General features: G+C 38.4%; 1 protein-coding gene across 2 annotated transcripts in view; it reads right to left on the bottom strand.

Moving 5' to 3' along the window:
* The window catches only part of PLPPR5 (phospholipid phosphatase related 5), a 118533-nt gene extending 97894 nt beyond the window's left edge, over positions 1-20639 (bottom strand). For both annotated transcript variants that reach the window (XM_001105460.5, XM_015145642.3), the window contains exon 1: positions 19944-20639. In XM_001105460.5, coding sequence (XP_001105460.3) covers positions 19944-20180 — 237 coding nt within the window. In that variant the 5' untranslated portion in view covers positions 20181-20639. The remainder of the gene's footprint in view (positions 1-19943) is intronic.
* Positions 20640-21092: the final 453 nt, after the last annotated feature.

Below are 21092 nucleotides of genomic sequence, written 5' to 3'. Positions count from 1 at the left end.
TACTGAGTTGGCTATGTAAAAACTCTTCATAAAAATTTATATCTACAAGAAAAGCCACTCAAAATTCTTACAACAGAAGAGCTCATTGGTCTCAACAAGCCTGACCTTTGACTATTTTGTCTTAACCTGGCTTCCTACCTACACCTTTCCTGTTTGGGATGAAGGAGCTCTTAGAACAATGGATGACTGCTTTCTAGGTTTGGTGAAGAAGTCTCCTCTCCTTTAATAAAAGTGAATCGTCCCTGATTGCTGGAACTTCCTAGGGAGAGGACTGACAATAACTGAGTTCCTCTGGGATGATCTGTCTTTAGGCAGATAAGGGGAATTCAGAAATCTCCTCCTTGCTTTATACTGTTTTTCAGGTGCCCTCAAACTAATCAACAGAGTTACGGGCTGCATAACAACACTTTGGTCATTGATTGACTACATAGATGACTGTGGTTTCAAAACCTTTTCAGTGGAGCTGAAAAATTCCTTACTGATATTATACCATTATAACATTGTAGCACAACTACTTTATTTTTTAAAATAAATTTAGTGTAGGCTAAATGTACAGTGTTTATGAAGTCTACAGTAGTATACAGTAATGTCCTAGGCCTTCACATTCACTCATCACTCACTCTCTGAATCACCAGAGCAGTTTCGAGTCCTGCAGACCCCTTTCATGATAATTGCCCTATACAGGTGCACTGTTTTTTAATCTATCATACCATATTTGTACCGCACTTTTTCTGTTTAAATATGTTTATATACACGAATACCACTGTGTTACAACTGTCACAGTTTTGAGTATAGTAACAAGCTGTACATATTTGTACATAACCTAGGAACAATAGATTATTCCATATAGCCTCAGTGTATATACATTATGCCATTTAGGTTTGTGTAAGTACACTTCATGATGTTTGCACAATGACGAAATCACCTAAGAATACATTTGTCAGAAAGTATTCCTGTTGTTATGAGACATATGACTATATACAACGCAACGTATTTTGAGGTGGCATTTCCTCAATTCCTTCAATGGCTAGTTTCGTTTAAGGAACAATTGAAGTATAATTGTTAAGAATGAGTAAATTTGGAGAATGTAAATGGGATACAAGTTTACAAATGCACTTGTCAGTGTTTCAAAAATATTTTTTCAGTAACTTGAAATCTTCAAGTCACATTATATTAAATTAAGTAATGGATATTTATGAAATGTCTGAGTCATTTCTAAGTTAGCTAAAATACTGAAACATTAATTGCTGAACATATGTTTAAAGTATATATACTTTGGCATCTTATTTTTATACAGTATGGAGAAGCTAAATATATTTAGGTCTGTTAGTAAACATGAAAAAATTGTTCTAGAGGAAACATATTTTTAAAAATTATAAAATGTACTAACATTCATAAAATGTTAGTATAAGACACGGAGTTCAAAATTGCTTAATTCTTAGGTTTTCATTAAAACATAAGGTTACTAGGAATTTAAAATTCTAATTAACATGTGGTAATTAAAAGTAGGAATAATAAGGGGAACAACTCCGGATGTGAGGAAAGTAAGGCTTTTTTTTATAAAAGAAGTTATAAAGTATGAGGATATATTTTTGTTAAGGGAATAAGAGAATAATCTTTGTTCCAAAGTAGACTGGTTATTCCAAAATGAGAAAATAGGAAAAGTATAGGACAAAAACTGAATGGATAAGAAAATTATAGAATATTTGTGGAAGATGAATCTTGTGAAAAGAATTTTATGCGTGATAAAGCTGGCTAAAATTAGAAGGTAACTCTTTATGTTTTTCTAAATAGGGAGCATTATGCATCAAAAGTACACTGATGCAAAATTAAAATTTGATCCTCTGTTACAATGACAAGGTTTTCTTGGAGTGTTGATCTGCTCTTAATAGAAAATACTGAATTTTTTTTTTTTTTAATCTTTTAGGTACTTGGCCTAGGAAACAGGGATTCTCTGTTATCAGAATGATTCCCTGTGCTTCAAATTTTCTTTATTAGTTGTTTGATTACTTAAGAAAATTGAGTCTTCTCCATATTGAAAGAGCTAAGGTTTTCTGACAACTATATAACCTCCTGTATTTCCCTCTTAAAGTCTTTCAGTTATCACTCTGGATAAATAAATGACTATTACTTTACAGTGGTATGTAATATTGTTTTGATCAAGTGTTTTAAGTACTTTGATACTGACAAACTTCCCAAAATCAAATGCTAAATGAAGTCTTCCTGATCTCAAGATAACTTTGGGATTTTCCACTTAAGCCCTGGAAAAACCTCTAAGGATGTGTCTCTTACGTAGTATAAGAGAGGTATTAAAATAATTAGGCTTAGTTGATATGTTAAATTATATGAGAAGCACTTTCAAATATTAAATGATTTTTCTTTAAGTGATATTTATGGGTATGTTACTAATGAGTGTCCTAAAATATTGTATGAAATTACCAAAAATCTGATCTGTTATTAGTCATAGTTTTGGTTTTTATTTTAAAACATGGTATACAACAGAAATACCATATTTCCCTATGAGTTGTACTATTATCATAATGAACTCAAAACAGATCTTTAACTATGGTCATTTTAAGTGCTTCTGTCCACAGTTAATTGCGTTATTCTAATGCTTTTCTGAAAGCCTTTTGCAAGCAACTGTAATTCCAATGTGTTATGCATTCAAATAAATTCATGGAAAGGACTCTGACAAATACTGTTTTCTGATAACCTTAGAACATACCACGGACTGGGTAAGAATTTCTATCACCCTAATAAAGAAACCAGTGGGTTCATGAAACTGTTAGCCAAAGGCAAGCAGAATAAAAATTAATTATACAAGATGAAATAAACTGATAAAGAATTATGCACTTTACAGTTTTTTTTAAACATTGCTTATTCTTTTGATTTGTTTTTCTAGGTTTAAGAAATTTTTCTCTTAAGCTACCCAAAATTTATAGCAATTTGGTATAGTACACTTTCATGAACAAAAATAGAAATATTTACTTTTTCTCCATAACTGATCCCTTCAGAATTTGGAAACTATTATGGGCATTCTTATTTTTATGGAAATACAGTTATTTGCACAAGTTCAGTAAGAATATGTTCTGCTTATAACAGTATAGAGTCAGAAATATTGGTTATATTACTGAAACTTTGACTGGGATGTAGTATCTGAGAAAATACCTAGAATGAATCTATACGTACTGCAGGTAAAGTCTAAAGTCCACTTTGATTTGGCTTCCCAGCCTTGAGAGATTTTAAAAAGTCAAATCTGAAATTCCTTGTCAAAAGTTGCAACAAAGCAAACTTACAAAGAGCCTATGTGGTCAATTACTATTCTTGTTTCATTTATGTAAGTAATCAGGCCAAATTTAATGAGATTAGACCTACGTTGCAAACAAATTGGTCTTACTCTAATTATCTTTATTATAAATGGGATAACTGCAGAGAAAAATCTTATGTTTATGAAGAAAAATTATACTATACCTGTTATTAGGTTATAGCCCTATTCATTGTTTTCAAGATTTATTATCAACTTGTAGGTTAGACTATATCCTGAATTATCTAATTTCCTCCAATATCGGGCTACAACTCTCTAAGAACAAGATCTGCTTTTTTCCTGAAGCCCTATAAGCTAAAACTGGACAACTCAATTTAAATTTCAAGGAATAAGTCTCATGCCTGATGTGTGGGCCATACTGAGAGCTCACCAAACACCCAATACCATAATCAGAAACATTGACACTATAAATTAGGAGAAAAAGTTGATGACTTCATACCATGTACTACTTTTCTCAAGATGTCTGAACATATCATAATGAGATTCTTGCTTCTCTTAAGTTTTCCTTGCTTATGCCTATATTTTTTCCTTGGCAGGATCATGCTACAGTTGTAATTTCACAATCAGTGCCTTCTGTGGGTAATTTGATGAAATATTGGATCTGACATGCCAAACTCAGATCCTTATATGAACTAAGGAATCCTTTAGTCCAACCAGTACGTAACTTTAGCAACATCCCTAACACAACTGCTGTTCAAGTTGTACCAGCGGTCCCTTTTATGGAGTAAGACTTCTAGATCTGTTTGTCCTCACTTCTCTTTAATTTAACAGAGTCATGGATTGTCAGATTACCTACTAACTGAACAGGGAAGAGTCTGTGCAGTTGCTGACACTTCTCATTGCACATGAATAAACACATGAAGCACTGTAGGAACTCAGTTGCAGAAAGTTAATAAACAGCCTATTTAGTTAAAATGGGCAGGATTATCACATGCTCAGTCTTTGATTTGTTCAATTTTAGTTGGTTTGGTTCATGCAGACCCTGGCTAAGAAACATATTCCAAACTCTTGGAATTATTCTCCTGATAATCATAATAGTACTCTGCTTGGTATGCTGTATTATTTCAAGTGTTAAATGTTTGCATTCAACTATTCATGGAATGTCAAATGGTCTCTTTGACTGGAATAGAAAAACTTCAAAGAAATGCTTAATCATGAGGAAACTGTAACCCACAAATAGTGTGTTAAGACCCGAAACCCAGAATAATAGCAACAGAGTTGTGGTAATGCTCCAATATACCTAAAGAAAGAGTGTGATCAAAAGAGGAGAACTGTTAAATAAAATGTACAGAACACGGGCTTGGACTGAGCTCCTGCACTAGGCCTAAGGAACCAAACTAAATGTAATCATCCATGCTAAAGTTCCATGTCACCAAGTCAATCTAAGTTATTTATCTGACCTTCCAAGAAATCAAGAGAATAAGAGACAATAGCCGAAACCCCAAACAAGCCAGTTCTGGCTGGCATGATAAGGAAGTCCACTCTGCTTTAACCTGTATAAGAGAAGTGACTGTGAAACAACCAATCTGCTTTTTGTTTTCTGTTTCTTCTTGCCCCAGTCCTTTTATATCTATATAACCAGACTCCTCTGCTCAGCTCATTGGAACTCACTCTGTTTTATAGAATGAAGTGTTACCCAATTCAAGTACCACAAGTAAAAGCCAATTAAGATACTTAAACTAAAATTGTTGTAATTTTTTGACAGTGGTTTGATTTATAAAAGTGAAAGGAAGATGATCTTAAGTCATCTGATTCATTTCAGAAAAAAAAATTGTTAAAAAGTGTACAAAGTATATAAAATATCACCCTTGAAAAAGAAAGAGCAGGCCAGGCATGGTAGCTCACATCAGCACTTTGGGAGGCCAAGGTGGGTGGATCACCTGAGATCAGGAGTTTGAGACTAGCCTGGCCAATATGGTGAAACCCCATCTCTACTAAAAATACAAAAATTAGCCAGGCATGGTGGTGCATGCCTGTACTCCCAGCTTCTCAGGAGGCTGAGGCAAGAGAATCGCTCGCACCCAGGAGGCGGAGGTTACAGTGAGCTGAGATCACACCACTGTACTTCCCCCTGGCTGACAGAGTGAGGAGGTTCGTCTCAAAACAAAAAAACAAAAAAAGTAAAAGCACATACAGTACTATAGAAATGCTTAAGTAGTGATAATTTAAAGTTATGAATATATGTGCTATGTACAATTAAAGATACGGGAATGTGAAAGAGTAATTACACAGGCAAAATATGACAATGTTAAAGATTTTTAAAACAAAATGATGAGGCCGGGCGCGGTGGCTCAAGCCTGTAATCCCAGCACTTTGGGAGGCCGAGACGGGCGGATCACGAGGTCAGGAGATCGAGACCATCCTGGTTAACACGGTGAAACCCCGTCTCTACTAAAAAATACAAAAAATTAGCCGGGCGCGGTGGTGGGCGCCTGTAGTCCCAGCTACTCGGGAGGCTTAGGCAGGAGAATGGCGTGAACCCGGGAGGCGGAGCTTGCAGTGAGCTGAGATCCGGCCACTGCACTCCAGCCCGGGCGACAGAGCGAGACTCTGTCTCAAAAAAAACAAAACAAAAAAAAAAAACAAAACAAAACAAAACAAAATGATGAGTATGTGAAATATTCTGCATTTGAAGTAAGTGAGATTTATTTTGGACTGTCTTATACAGCTTTGATTAAATGAAAAATGAAATGAATATACATGAGAAAAATATTAGAAATCAGTGATGATCAGGAAATAAAGTAAAACTAAAGACGAGTTTTGGAAAAATAATTTGGACTTTATAACCTAGGCCTCTATGGATGGGCAGTGCACCTAAATATATTTTCTCATAAAAATTATATTTTATTCAAGTGCCAGGAAATTAATAATAGTCTTAAAGAAACAAGAGTATCTAAAATAATTTTAATTTCTATTAATTTTATTTTTTTTAAATACACAACTATTAGAGTTACTTATATCTACAATTTTAAAGTCATTGTGGTAGTCAGGATGTGGTGAGCAAGAAGCAAAAATATGCAAGACAAATATCCTAATCTATGGGAACGTATAATCTTTTGACAGCCAAAATATGTGTGTATGTAAGTAACTATAATGCACAACCATGTAGTATACTACATCATATATACTACATACAATTGAAAGCATTTTAATAATCATCTGATTCCAAGACAGTAAATCCAATTAGATGAGGTTGCCTGGAGTGTTCTCTTAAGGTTTAGAAGCCCAGCTTAGTCTCAGCAGGAGAGAAAATGCCATGATCTCTTAGCAACATTTATTGTTTTCATGAAGCAGGACAGTGTCACAATACCGTGTTTTGCCTACTTGGGAAAAAAAAAAAAAGACGAATCTACTCTAAGGATGAGAAAAATTAACCACAAGGTATCTTTATACCCACCCCAAGTCTAATGCATTGGAGGAAAAAAAAAATAGCATGCAAAATAGGTACACTTTCTGTTCTACTTGCAAGAGTGAAAGTACACTTAAAATACAACATTCAGTAGTGGTGACAACAGTTAAGAACGGAAGACATCTTGTGTACAGTCAGATATGGGCAGCCAGAATAGTAGAAGGGACTCAGGTCCATGTTAGATGAAGTTAAAGATTCTCAGTTCAAGAAAAGAAGAGTCAGAGAACTGAAAAGTAACTTCAAACACTATGAGACCACCTAAGTTGTTCCAAATAACTTCAAAAGGTTGAGTGAGGTCAGTGAGGAGATTCAGAGAGACAGATTTTATTTCATTGGAAGGTAGAGCATCCCAATAGTCAGACTTGATTTTTACATAGAAACAGCTGCCTGGGGAAGCAATGAGTCAGTATCCTGTCCCAGTTGGAGTTCAAACCTTTGCTAACTAGAAAGCTAATGATACAGAGGCTGAAAAAAAAAAGAACCAGACTTTCTCAAGGGCTTAAAGCTAGTAAGCAGCAGAGCACGGAGGAACACTTACGCGCCTGCCTGTCGGGCCAATGAGTCACTGTTCATTTCATTTGTCTTGCTTTCTCTCCAGCAATCCATCACATACCCACAGGTACCCTTTTATTTTATGCAAAGTATATAAGATAAGGGAAAAATACAGGAGTTTATAGAAAAGATGGATTACTGTTGAGTAGAAGCATTAAGGAAAGATTAGGAAAGTGATAGTATTGGAGCTGTCTAAATTAAATGATGGAAAGTGTTTAAATAAATCCAAATTAAGAACAGAGAAAACAACATCAAGTACAGTAGCTCATAGAACTGCTTTATCAAGTCACTGCTGCTTGCCAGGAAATGGTACCAGGCTGGACCAGTCCTGCTATTATGTTTGCTATTATTTTGAAAGTACTCCTAGGAACAGATTGTGTCCCCTCAGAAATAAATATGAGCTCAAAATATAAATATATAAATGTGTATGCTTTTCTCTTAAATTTATACCACTGAATAACTCTTCTGCCTTTAAGTAGTTGTCAAACTAATGACTATGTCTCAGGTGCAATAGATACTCCATATGTTACTTATGCTATTATATTATGTGTGAAAATCACAGTGTAAGAATTCAAAATCTGTGCATCAAACATGGGTAGATTTTGGTTATATCTACTTGTAGCAAGTTTCAAATGTAGTGTTACTTTTTGTCTGAAAAGATTTGATGTTAGAAACAAAAAAGCATCATCATCAAGCCAAATGATGTGGGTGTTAAACGCTCTTTTTCCCTGTCTTTTGCTACCTCTTCACTATCACAGTATTTAACTATAAATACAGTGTTCAGTAAAATCTTTTGGGACAATAGTATAGTCACTCGGAAAAAACTCTCATAGTAATCACATACTCTTCATCTATCTTCCAATTAATACTGCCATAAAGAAAGATTCATTGCAGATGGCCTTAACATCTCTAGGAAGTGGCAAAAAATAAATAACATAGTACTAGTGAGAAGGGTCATCCCTTTATTAAAAGCACATATGGAACCATTGTGTCGAGGCATGTCACTTCCTTTTTTTTTTTTTTTTTTAATTTTTTTTTTTTTTGAGACGGAGTCTCGCTCTGTCGCCCAGGCTGGAGTGCAGTGGCCGGATCTCAGCTCACTGCAAGCTCCGCCTCCCGGGTTCACGCCATTCTCCTGCCTCAGCCTCCCGAGTAGCTGGGACTACAGGCGCCCGCCACCTCGCCCGGCTAGTTTTTTTTTTGTATTTTAGTAGAGACGGGGTTTCACTGTGTTAGCCAGGATGGTCTCGATCTCCTGACCTCATGATCCGCCCGTCTCGGCCTCCCAAAGTGCTGGGATTACAGGCTTGAGCCACCGCGCCCGGCCCATGTCACTTCCTTTATGTGGGGTCACAGGTTAGTCGCTTAATCTTTCTGTGCCTCAGTGTCCTCATTTGTAAGCTGAAATAACAATAGGGTCTCATAATGCTGATGTAAGGGCTATGTTAGTCAGTATGTATAAAGTAGTTGAAACAATGTCTGCTACACACTAAGTGCTCTATAGATGTTAGCTACTTGTGTATTTGTGTTAGCTCATTAGTTGCATAACCTTGGGCAAGTCACTTAGTCTCTCTAGGCATTAATTTGAAAATTACGAGATAAAACTATATAATCTCTAAGACCTTCTTCATGACTAAAAAGTTCCAGTTATAAAGAAGCATGTTCTCTTTCACATTGGATTCACGAATCTTTTCCAAAAATGGGATGACAGAAAGAGCCTGATAGTGTGGCTTGAAAAAAGTGTCTACTGAATTCTCATATCTGTATTCTAGATTTAGCCCAGGAAAAATAAAAAGGGAACCCCAAGTAATCATGTGATAAGGAGCCAGAGAGAAGAGGAAATAAAGATCTCTCTGTGAAAGACCTAAGAGATTGTCACGTAGTTTTGACTAAGTCTCTTCATTTTAGTGACTGAGCAAACTCAACACTGCGAAGACACATGTGAATGCAGAGGACATTGTCACCAACCCAAAAATACTGTCTAGTATTTTTTTAATTGGAAATTTTAGGAGTTCATTTTAAATTACTAGATGAATCCCCAGGTGCATTATCTCTATCCAGGACTGCTCAATTTTGGTGTGTGTGAGAACATAGTGTACTGCTTCGAGGAGATCTCTGGAAATACAAGACGTTTCTGAGTGTAAAAGGTACTTCTATGAACCCCAGTGTGAGAAAATGCTAAATATGAAATGGATATTAAAACGTACAGTTTCTGCTGGTACTATCCAAAGCACCCTTTAAAAAAGGGATCACTGGACTAGAACACAATTTACGCAGCACAGAGGTTCTGGTGATATCAACACAAATTTGATTTTCCTTAGAGAGGAAATGCCACATGTTATTTTAGTGTTATGCAGATATGTCAGGGGTACATTTGTACATAACTGCTCTATAATTTCAGAAGTATTTTATTTCCAGATATTTCTTTCAATGATTTGGAGAAGGAGTGGTGGGGGCTGGGCTTTATCCTAGTTTTAGGATTTGGCACAAGTCACTTAACCTCTTTAAGCCTTAATCTCAAGGTATGGTGCCCATAGAAGGTGTTCACCAAATATTTGTCCAGAGAAAGGAAGGATGAGAGAGGGAGGGAGAAAGGAAAGAAGGGGGAAATGAAGGGAGAGAAGGAAAAAAAATGGGAGGAGGTAGGGGAGAGGGGAGAAAGAATGGAATTAGAAAAAGTTCCCTCCTTTACTCTCCTCCTTTTGTACTTTCATTCTTTCTACACTATTTCAATTCCAAGTGTTTTAGATATTTCCATACCATGCCAAACACAAAACAGGTCATCAAATTAATGAAAACTTGAAGAATTCAATAGACTAGCAAATGTAATTGTGGCAATATGGCAAATAAAATTCAATCACTTCCACAATTATTAAGTTATCCATTAGCTAACAAATTTTGTATGTTTATTCTAGAAATAATGAGGACAAAGAAGACCTAGTTCCTAAGTTATGAAGTTTGTAGTTTACTTTAAAACACTTCACCATAATCTGTATGATATGTACTTACCAGTTTGTTTAAATTCTGATTTAAGGAGTAGTCAGCTAAAATGCTATCAAAATGCCAAGTCCTACATAGTCACCAGCATTTTACCAGAAAGGCCCCACTCCAAAGTCTTTTTGCTATCTGCATGTTAATTAACAACTGATTTAATTAGCATTGTGGATGTAAAAAAGAATTTTTCATTGATGAAAGTAATGACTGAATTCGCATGATGAATGCTAAAGATGAACTCACTGGTAAAATCAAAGATTTTCAAAAGAAGATATACTTGCAGCCAACAAAAATATGAAAAAAAAGCTCAACATCACTAATCATTAGAGAAATCCACATGAAAATCACAATGAGATACCATCTCACATCAGTCAGAATGGCTATTATTAAAAAGTCAAAAAATAACAGATGCTGGCAAGGTTGCAGAAAAAAAGGGAATGCTTATATTCTGCTAGTTAGAATGTAAATTAGTTTAACCATTGTGGAAAGCATTTTGGTGATTTCTCCAAGAACTTAAAACAGAATTGTCATTTGACCCAGCAATCCCATTGTTCGATATATACCCAAAAGAATATAAATCACTCTAGCATAAAGACATATGCACATGTATGTTCATCGCAGCGCTATTCACAATAGCAAAGAAATGGAATCAACTCAACTCCAACATGGAGTATATATGGACACAAAAAAGGAAACAATAGACACTGGGGCCTACTTAAAGATGGAGGATGGGAGGAGGGTCACGATCAAAAAACTACCTATAGGATACTATGCTTATTACCCGGGTGATGAAATAATCTGTACACCAAACCACTGTGACATGCAGTTTACTTATAACAAACCTGCCTATGTACCTCCTGAACCTAGAATAAAAGTTTAAAAAGAGACTTTCAAGCTATGTGGGTTCACTAAAATAGTTTGGAGTACTTCCTACTCTTGCATGAAAAGGGTGTAGGACTCTAGTAAGGCCTACACCCTCTCCCCAAATGGCTTATTCTTAATGGATTTAGAGTCTAGCCCTTGGTTTAAAAGGGTTTCTGCTTGGATCATGTCCACTTGGGGACCTAGAATCCCACTGTGGCTGTGCCTACTTTCATACAGGATTTCATGAACTAAAAACTTCTCAAGGACAGAGAGTTGGGAATCAACTGAACTTAGAGAACTTAGAGAACAGAATATGTAAACTGTTTGCTTAATAAATTGTTATTAAATAACTGTATGCACAGCAGAATTTGTTCTGACACTTGAATTTAATTCATTATAACATCATCACCACGAACTTCAGTTGGTGCCTGGACACCTTATCTAGTAAAAATAACCTAAAAGCTGGGCATGACAAAATTGGTTTGAATCAGATAACACCACGTGACTTTGAGATGCTCAAGTCTAATTATGGAAATGTAAACAAAATACAATATAAATTATAATATGAAGTTATTTGAGTTTCACAACTTGTATAAATGATGAAAGGATCATAGAAGAGAATGCAGTTACTCAACTTAGAGACTCCAAGAGACCTACATAAAGGCATTGGTGCTAGCTTGGAAGAATATATCAAAACATTCCAGGAAGTTGTTTTTGTTTCCGTGGGGGTGGGGGAAGCATAACAGAGGTGAGAAGAAAGGAAGATAAAAATGAATTCATACAATAAATTACAAATGTATTATACACACACATATACTACCCCCACCCACACATACACACACATGCTTTAACTCATACATGTTGTATCAGGGAGAAAAGCCCACAATAAATTATCTATAGAGTTTTAAATGTACCTGGCCTGGAGAGTAAAACTCTAGAATCCCGTTTTTGCCACCAAAAAAAAAAAAAAATGGTGATTTTACTGACAGTGATTCTCAAACGACATCTGTCATAATAAGACTAAAAAAGTAACCAGCCTGCTGAGTGAAAACTGGCATTCTCATAAAAAGTTTAAATAGTACTGAATATAGAGCTCTGCTTCACATATGTTAAAATATCTTTCACAATAATGATACTCCTTATGATTTTCCAAAGTCTGTTATAAGGGTGCTGCTAACTATAGGTTAAGATCCTAACTCTGACCTCAGAACTTACCTTCTAAATGGGAATGATGGGCTGGGAAAATTTAGTTCTACTGGTTATTCCACTGGTCTTAGGAATCAATAAAGTTTTATCTTTAAACACAGTTTTTTTTTCTTCTTTATATGTTTGGTTGTAACTAAACTTACATATTAACAAGTATGTGGATACTGTAAAGAACATATTGATGTATACTCAATATGCTTTAACTCTCCCTTGCCTGCTAGGAATGCCATCATTTATGCTATAAATCAAATCAGTGGACAACTGCAGCCAACAAAGCATTGGACCTGAAGTAATAGGTTCAGATCCTAGATATGTGATTCACCAACTGGAGCAAATTGCTAAAGCTCCCTGGATATGTTCCTATGTATGCTATCTGAAAGGATTAAAGAGTAAACGGTTTACCTCATTCATTCAACAAAAATGATTAAGTACACTTAATGTCATTTGCTCTGCATTATCAATAAAAATTATTAGCATTTATGTTAAATAACTAGCTATCACTTATTGAGCACTTAGCGCATGCAAATATTTAACTCTTATCAGCTATCAGGTTAAGTATTACCTCAGTTTTACAGATTGAAAAAACTGAGACTTGGATATGTAATTTTAAGTATTTTTGTCTGAACTTCTGAAGGGCAGAAATATGCCTTACTTACTTTAGAAGCCCAGGCAAATCCTATTACATAGCAGATACATTGTCTTCTTTCAAAACTTTTGCAAATAATGTGTTTGTGGCACAGTACCAATTTAAAAATTCATATGATACATGACATACTTAATACATGGTATCAGCTATGCTCCCTAGAAACATTATCTATTTCAAATTACAAAATGAACGAGATGATTCCTTCTAATCATGTTGACAATACTCAGAGCTTATTGAAATATTTTGAAAATAGCATTGCATTAATAATTAGGAGACCATTTTACATTTTTTTTAATCTTTGCTATTCTTTCTACAGAAAAATCAGAAAAGAAGTGTAAAAATCTTACTCATTTTTCCACACCACAGACTAAGGCTGGCAAAGTAGTGCTACAAGCAGTGCTAACCATCTCCAATGACCAGGTAGCCACACAACCCATGTAACTTGCTCACGTTATATACATATTTTCCCTATATGTATGAAGTGATTTACTGTCTCCACAGTGTTTTCTCAACCATTTCATTCTCACAACAGTACTGAAAAATAGGAAGAAATAAGTCAGTATTTTTCAGGTAAGGAACTGGCAAGAGAAGCCACGTAGATAATGAGCAATGGAAGACAGAGGGAGAGACAGGAACAAGAAAGAGAGAGAAGGGTGGGAAAGGTGAAGGGAGAAAAAACACTACTGGTGTTACGGGTCTTTGCTTTTCCCTCAGCATCACCATCTCCTTAGCAGTATGCAAAGGAGAGAAAATAAATGGAAAAAGAGACAAAGAGGAATGAAGAGAGAAAGGGAAAAAGAAAGGGAGGGAAACAGGAAAGAAGGGAGAAAATAAATGAGTATGAGTGAAAGTAACTAAGTGAAGCAAAATCCTAAGAGACACAAGAAGAAGTTTAAACAGACCCACATATCCCCAAAGAGTAGTTCTTAACTTTTAGGGGATTTTGGATATATCCGACAATCTACTAAAAGCACAGAGGCTCTTACTAAAGAAACTTCATATGCATATACATACATGCAATATTGTACACATAATTTCCTTGCATTCACTGCACTCCCAAATCTAGTGCCAGGTCTCATTTTAAGAAACATGCCTTAGCAACAGAAGTACCTTCACCTCTCCATATACCATGGTTTGCAGATCTAGAACCAGAGGGGGGTTCCACATAAATGTGGTGCTTGTAGCACTGTAGTAGAGTGTGCTACTGAGATGAGATGCATGCCTTCAAATCAAAACAATAGAAATATCTTTGACACTCCCTTCTGCTGCCACCTACTCCCCTGCAACATTTCCAAGCTTAATAGGAAACAAACAATGTCCTACACTACCCATTGAAATGATCATCTACAATAGAACACGAAGTTTTCCACCAAAGCAGGAAAATTGAAATCGAGGATAAAAGGTTTGAGAAAATTTTGACTCCTGGTATTGAATCACTATGAGTGAAAATCTTTAAAGACTAATTAACATGTTAGGATAAAAGTATGTAACAAAAAATGAAATGCACAGCCTTTGGTGATTATGCCATTGCCATCATGAGACTCCAGATTGGTCATCTAACCTCTTTACGTCCAAATCTCTTTCATAAATTTGTTGTGAAAATTGATTATGTTAATGAATTTAAATAATTAGAGTCTGACATACAGTAATCTCACTGAACTTCCCATTTCTCATTTATAAAATAAATATATTTAATGTTAGTCCCCTATATGCTTAAGGGAAGTACTATCTTGGGGAGTATTAAATGAAGCAACATGTTAAATGCACCTAACACAGTGGCTAGTGTGTAAGAAATGCATGACGAATTTTAGCTAATATTAGCCCACTTGGACAAACAGAGGAGTCACCAAAGATAGGAATCATTAATTTCATTCTAAGAACTGAATTTTGATTAATTTTTGCTTTTCTTCCTATTCAGACTCCCAATTTGTGAAGGTCAGCAGACTAAACTAGGTGGTTTCTATCTACGTTTAATTTCTTACTGGCCCTGGAATCCACTAACAAACTAAAGTATTTTGCTAGGTGCTTTAAAGAGGTTTCCTGATTAATCAACACAGGCTTGGAAAGCCTAATAGGAGCTAACACATATACAGCTGGGCACTGCTCTGATACTTACACATGTTAACCCATTTCATACACAGTAATCCTGTGAGGCTACTACTCATATTTACCTCAATTTTACCATCGAGAAAATGGAGGCATAGAGAGGCTAACTGGCTCAAATTCTCACAGCTGGAAAGTAGCAGATCTGGCCTTCAAACCCAAGCAGGCTCCAGAGTCTGTGATCTTAACTTCTACAGGTACTGAGTCTCCGAGAGGTGGGTGTTTTTATGTCCAGTTTATGAATGAGAACATTTTGACTGAGGTTACACGGCTAGTAAGTGGGAGAAACCAGGATAAGCATCCAGACACATCTGAAACCCATGTCTGTGCTTTGTCTCCTACACCACACCACAAGAGTGTTCCAGGAATGGGGATGGGCAGTGAGCCCAAGGCCGGGTTTGGGGGAGAAGAGGTCTACGGGAAAGCTCTAGGCACGTTGATCCAATGGGGAGCTCTGGGTATGAGATGACTTTCTATCATCTATCTTCACCACATACAATGACGCCAGCACCCTGGGGATAGCAGCAGTAGCTACATTTCTCAAATCTGAGTCTCCAGGTCCAGAGGGAGCTTCCTAGGGTTGCAGATATAAATAATCTGAGATGCACCTTAACATTCAAATCTGCCATGCTCAGTGTCAGGGGCTGCCTTGGCTGGTGCTGGTTTTCTTTATCTTTATTCTAGCTTTGTGAAGATGGTACTCTAGCTTCATCTCCTTTAAATCATCTATGTTGCTCGGAGATCTAAGGAACAATAGCTGCTAGTGGCCACTGTATCCAAATGTGGGGAGCAGCAACCACTGCCATCACCAGTTCTTTTAATCAATGAACACCAAGGATCACTCACTAAACCTGTACCTGTATAAGCAGTGTCCAGTGCTCTGGCAAATGCTATAGAGAACCAACTGAACAGTACCTCTTTTCAAAGAGTTTATAAACTGTATCATCTGAGTAAATAAGCCCAAATTACAGGTGCTTTCTGAAAATGCCATTGCAGTAACATTAGACAATGCAAAATAAACTTGGAGATGAAGAGTTTGAAATTGTGTATTTTGATAACATTAGAGTCCTATACACTACTACCTAAAAAAAGTCCTAAAACACCACCCATCATACTTTATCTCTGCTAAATTCCTACCAAATCGAGAAAATCTCTCAGCCTGGCATGGCATTTCAGGCCTTACCAATGTGACCCCAGCCTTCATCTTCAGATGTATACGCCATTTTCCCCACACACCACTCTTAGAAACAAACTAACCAACTGCTGTTTCAAGAGTACAGTCTCCATTTGCTGCCTCCACGGGTTGTTCACGGAGCTGTTCACGGAGTGATGTCCTAACTCAAATTCTATTTCAGCCTCTCCTTCAAGACACACCTTAAATGCCACCATCTTCTCCATGAAGCCTTTCCTCTTGTCTCCAAACAAAAGTGATTTATCTCATCCTCTTCTGAACCACTAGAGGTCTTTGTGGTACATGCACATGCATGTATATGCATATACACATACACATGTATAACTTCTGTCATAATTATTTATATTATGAGCTGCGGTATGGTTATCTAATTTCACAAATTAGGCTGTAAACGCCTTAGGATCAGTTACTATGGTTAACTTCTAAAGTTGCCTTTATAACCTCTACTCAGCCAGATATAATGCTTGGAACACAGGCATTCAATAAATTTTTACTGATTTTTTAATAATAATAATGTTAATTATGTAGTGAACTCCTATGGAGTATCAACTATGGGCCAAAGATGACATTTACATATTATAACTAATTTGATATTCAAAACCTTGTCACGAAGGGAATTGAAGCTTAAGGAGCTTAAATACATTGTTCAAGGTTACACAGCAAGTCGAGTTCCCAACTCTTAACAATGCAGCAGAGTGTACTTTGGATTTGAATCCAAATTTACTGGACTCTGAACCTGGGCCCCAAGTCAGCATTATATAAAAGTGATAAAATTCAAAATATATATTGTTTTTAATTTGCACATAAATGAATTTAGCAAGTATGAAACAAATCTGTAGATTGTGGTAGTGAGGAGAATGACTTTTCAAAATTACCCTCAAGAACTAGAAATGAGTTTGAAAGATATATATATACATATATCTCATATATATCTAGATATATATATGTGAACCTTTATTACTACAGGACAAAAAATGTAAAAGAGACTTTTTGAGGCATTTATTTAGAAGAATGATTCACGAGCAAATTGAATTTTCATCCTGTAATAGAAAAACCACACTTGAGAGTATGATAGAGTAAGGGGAGAATTCTGGGTGTAACATTCTTAGCCTTGGTCCTTGGAGAAGATATTTAATCTTTCTAAGCCTTCATGTTCCCCAATATTAGGTAAGAATAATAATTATTGCTTTCACAGATAATGCAAATATCAGAAGGATATAAGGTATGTAGAAAGTTTATTAGAGTATACAGAAGAAAGTAACAATACATGATGGGTACTGTTAATATTTTTATTATTATTATTTTGATGCCCAAGTGAGCATGCTAACCCAGTGTTCTTAGGAGGAGTGGAGAGGCAGAGCTGCCCTTACTGCTCCCAGATCCTCACATGGTGACAGAGTGCACTATTCCTAGAAGCAGAAGGGAAAACAAACGCCAGCAGCACAGCTATCCTCCAAAACCCGCCACTTCCTTCTCTTCTAAACTGATTCCCATATCCATTCTCCTGTACCTAAAATAACTAAAAGCCAAAACATTGAAATCAATTTGGATTCTGACTTCAGAAAAATCTATCCACTTTTATTCTCAATGCCTGCCTGACTAGCCAGCTTCCACCTTCTTTCAGAGAACAAGCTCTTTGGAAGCAATGGAAGTCGCATGACATTCAGGCATCAGTCCTATAGGCATACAAATGCCATACCCACCTTTTTTTTTTGTTTTCAGATATTCCTAATTTATTATCTGAACCTCACTTTCTTCAAATATTAATTGGAGATAATATCTCCTGAAAGAGCTGCTCTGAGAAATATACATGACTATGACTATTTGGTACCCAAAATAGAGTAGGCACTAAATAGTGACTAATTCATTCCTTTTCTCCGTCCTACATTCCCCCTAAGTGGAGAATCATCCAAATCTGTGGGCCAGTGTGTTCTTGTCTCTAACTAGCACCTGCCATCATGATTGGATAGTTAGGACTGAAAAGTGCTATCTTATTTAAATAAGACGGAATGATAATTAAAGGAAGAGTTACAGACATTATTGATTATAGTTATGACCAAACCAATGAACTGAAAGTGACAGTCTTTTCCTTTTTTCTTTAAAACAGTCCTTGAAAAATATCTGAGCTATTTAGTCTCCTGGAAGAAAATGTATATGGGAAACCCCGATCTCTAGAAAGTAAAAAGGACCCCAAAATTTCTCTGCCAGCTTGTCAAATGGAGAAAAGAGAACACAAACATGAAGGCTGGACTTGGGGCTTCGACAAATTTTAGCAACTTATTATATATATAGTAAAACATTATCTGGGGCAAGGTCTAACACATTTCAAACTATTATGCTAGAAGCAATTTGAAGTCAACTATCACAGGACATGTGATAAAGTTACTTTAAGGTCCTCAAGAAATTCCTTGATTTGTTCATTGAATTCTATTTTATGTGATAGAAACTTTTCATTATTTTGCAAATAAGTCAGTCATTGCTCCTAAAATAAATAAAAAAAAATGATGAATATCCAAACCTAATGGATTCAACAGACATTCTTAACATTCAGTTTACACATTTAGCTACTGAAAATAAAACTTCATTTTTCCTTTCTCCTTCATTTTCTTATTTCCTGGTTGTTATCTGCTGAGGGAGAGAGAGAGCGCGCGTCACAGGAAGGGAACCTCCAATACTTTGTCAATTTTAAAGGAACCATAAAATATCAGGTTTTCTAAAGAAACACTAGCAATTCTCCTAATAATAAATATGTAGCATATTCACATATGTAAATTATAATAAACTTAATATTATGTGTAACTTATCCCAATAATTTCATATGTATATAAGTGAGGTGTGTGTATATATATATACGTGCGTGTATCTGTATAGTCATTCCTTCTCTCTCGCACACACATAGACTCAATAAATCCAAAAGGCATGTTCTGTGAGGTTCTAAGAGAAAAGGACTTAAACTGCCCAGGGAGCGGAGCAGCCTTTAAATAAATCCGAAGTGCTCTTGTAATTGAGGCACAGCTCCTGCTTTTCAGCAAGGCACTGGTGCTGAGGCCTCTTCATTTAGAAATTCTCAAATTCTTTTTTCAGATATTTGTTCCCTGGTCAGCTTAGTCCCATTGGCACCTTCATCTGAAAAGGAAGGAGGTGGTAAAATAGAAATACGTGCCCCGACTCGGGAAGCGGGAATCCCTTCCACACCCCAGCAACTGATCCCCTCTCTCCTCGCCGGCCCGCCAGCCGCTGCTCTTCTTCCAGGCGCAATAGGAGAGGAGGCAGTGAGTGAGGCAAGGCCACAGAGTGAATGGAATCAAGGTTCACCCCCAAAGCTCACCTCCTTTGCAACCCCGATCCCCACCCCTCACCATCTACGGCCGATCTTCCCTTCCACCCTTCCATCCTCCGCCCAGTCACCCAAAGCTGAAGCCACCGCGGGGGGTGCGGGGGTGCGGGGGTGGCGTGTGGGAAGAGCTGGGGGCTTCCTTCGCACCCACCCCTCACGCGCCCTAGAATGTCCTCTGGGGAAGGGGCTGCCCATAACTTGGAGGAAGTTAGAAGGCAAAACCTACCGCGCCCCAACCCTCCGCGGGGCCTCAACCCCGAAGGCTAGGGGCGAGAGAAGGGAGTCGGCGGCGAGAGCAAGCGCCCCGGGGCTTACCACGAGCACGGGGACCCCGGCGGCCAGCGAGTAGAGGAGCACGGGGGGCACGGCGCTGCTGTCCTCCGGGCCCGGGTAGGGCTTGCGGTAGGCGCTGTCGTGGCAGAAGAAGCCCTGCACGTTCACGGTGAACGTGTCCGTATACTCGAAGTAGTACGCCAGCATCACCGTCCCTGCCATGATCACCATCTGGAAATAGAGCATGCTGCTGGTGAGCGCCGCGGGCAGCAGGGGCATGCACGCCTCCCGGGCCGGGCCGAGCCGAGCCGAGCGGGCGGCCGACGCGGTGGGCCCCCTCCCCGGTCCGCCGAGGCAGCCACCGGGGGCGCGGCGGCGGGGGCGGCGGGAGGACTAGGCGCGGGAGGCGGGATGGAGCCGCTGGAGGAAGAGGCGGAGGCAGGTCCGGGCTTCGAGGCGCCGGCAGGCTGCAGAGGAGGAGGCTACCCCCGGACGAGCCCCCTCTCCCCTGCCCGCCCCCTGCCCGCCGCAAGCGCCGCCCGCCCCGGCGCGAGGTCGCGAGGGAGGGCGGGGAGTCCCGGGCGACGGGCAGCGGCCGCTGCGCCCCTGCACGAGACCATTCGAGAAGCGGCGGCGCTGGGTCAAGCCCCCTGGCCAGCCCGGAGGAGGCGGCGTGGGCGGACCGGGCGGCAGCCGGCGGGACAGCGGCACCTGTACTCCTCAGAGGGCGGACGCTGTGGGGCTGGAGAAGCTCCTCGCGGGGGTAAAATGAAAAAGGGGGGAGGGGAGGCAGTAGAGATGGAGCTTCCAGAAACTCTTCCGAGGCACCAGCTGAGCGGTTTAAGAAACCCGCACAACGCCTGGGAAAATGGTGCGTGGACGCGTCTTCTGAGCGCAAAGCCCACCAAGGCGCAAAGTGCCTATGCGGCGCCTCGAGTTTCAACCGGTGCGTCCAGCCTTCATTCCTCGAATTCCTTGACCCAGCCCGGGGCTCCGAGCCTGGCGGTGGTTTCTAGGTGCTGTTAGAAAAATCTCAGGATTTTAGATTCGGGGTTTCTTTGCCTCCTCTGCAGCCTCCCAGGGCTTTGTGTGTGTATATATATGTATAAATAATAATAGAAATCATAGCCCAGTAGCTCCCGAAGCATCATCTCTTCTACAGCAGCCCCTTCCTGGATCCATGCATTCTCT

This window comes from Macaca mulatta, chromosome 1, assembly GCF_049350105.2.
Source record: "Macaca mulatta isolate MMU2019108-1 chromosome 1, T2T-MMU8v2.0, whole genome shotgun sequence".
Classification (NCBI taxonomy): domain Eukaryota; kingdom Metazoa; phylum Chordata; class Mammalia; order Primates; family Cercopithecidae; genus Macaca; species Macaca mulatta.
This window is presented reverse-complemented; position numbering and strand designations above follow the sequence as displayed.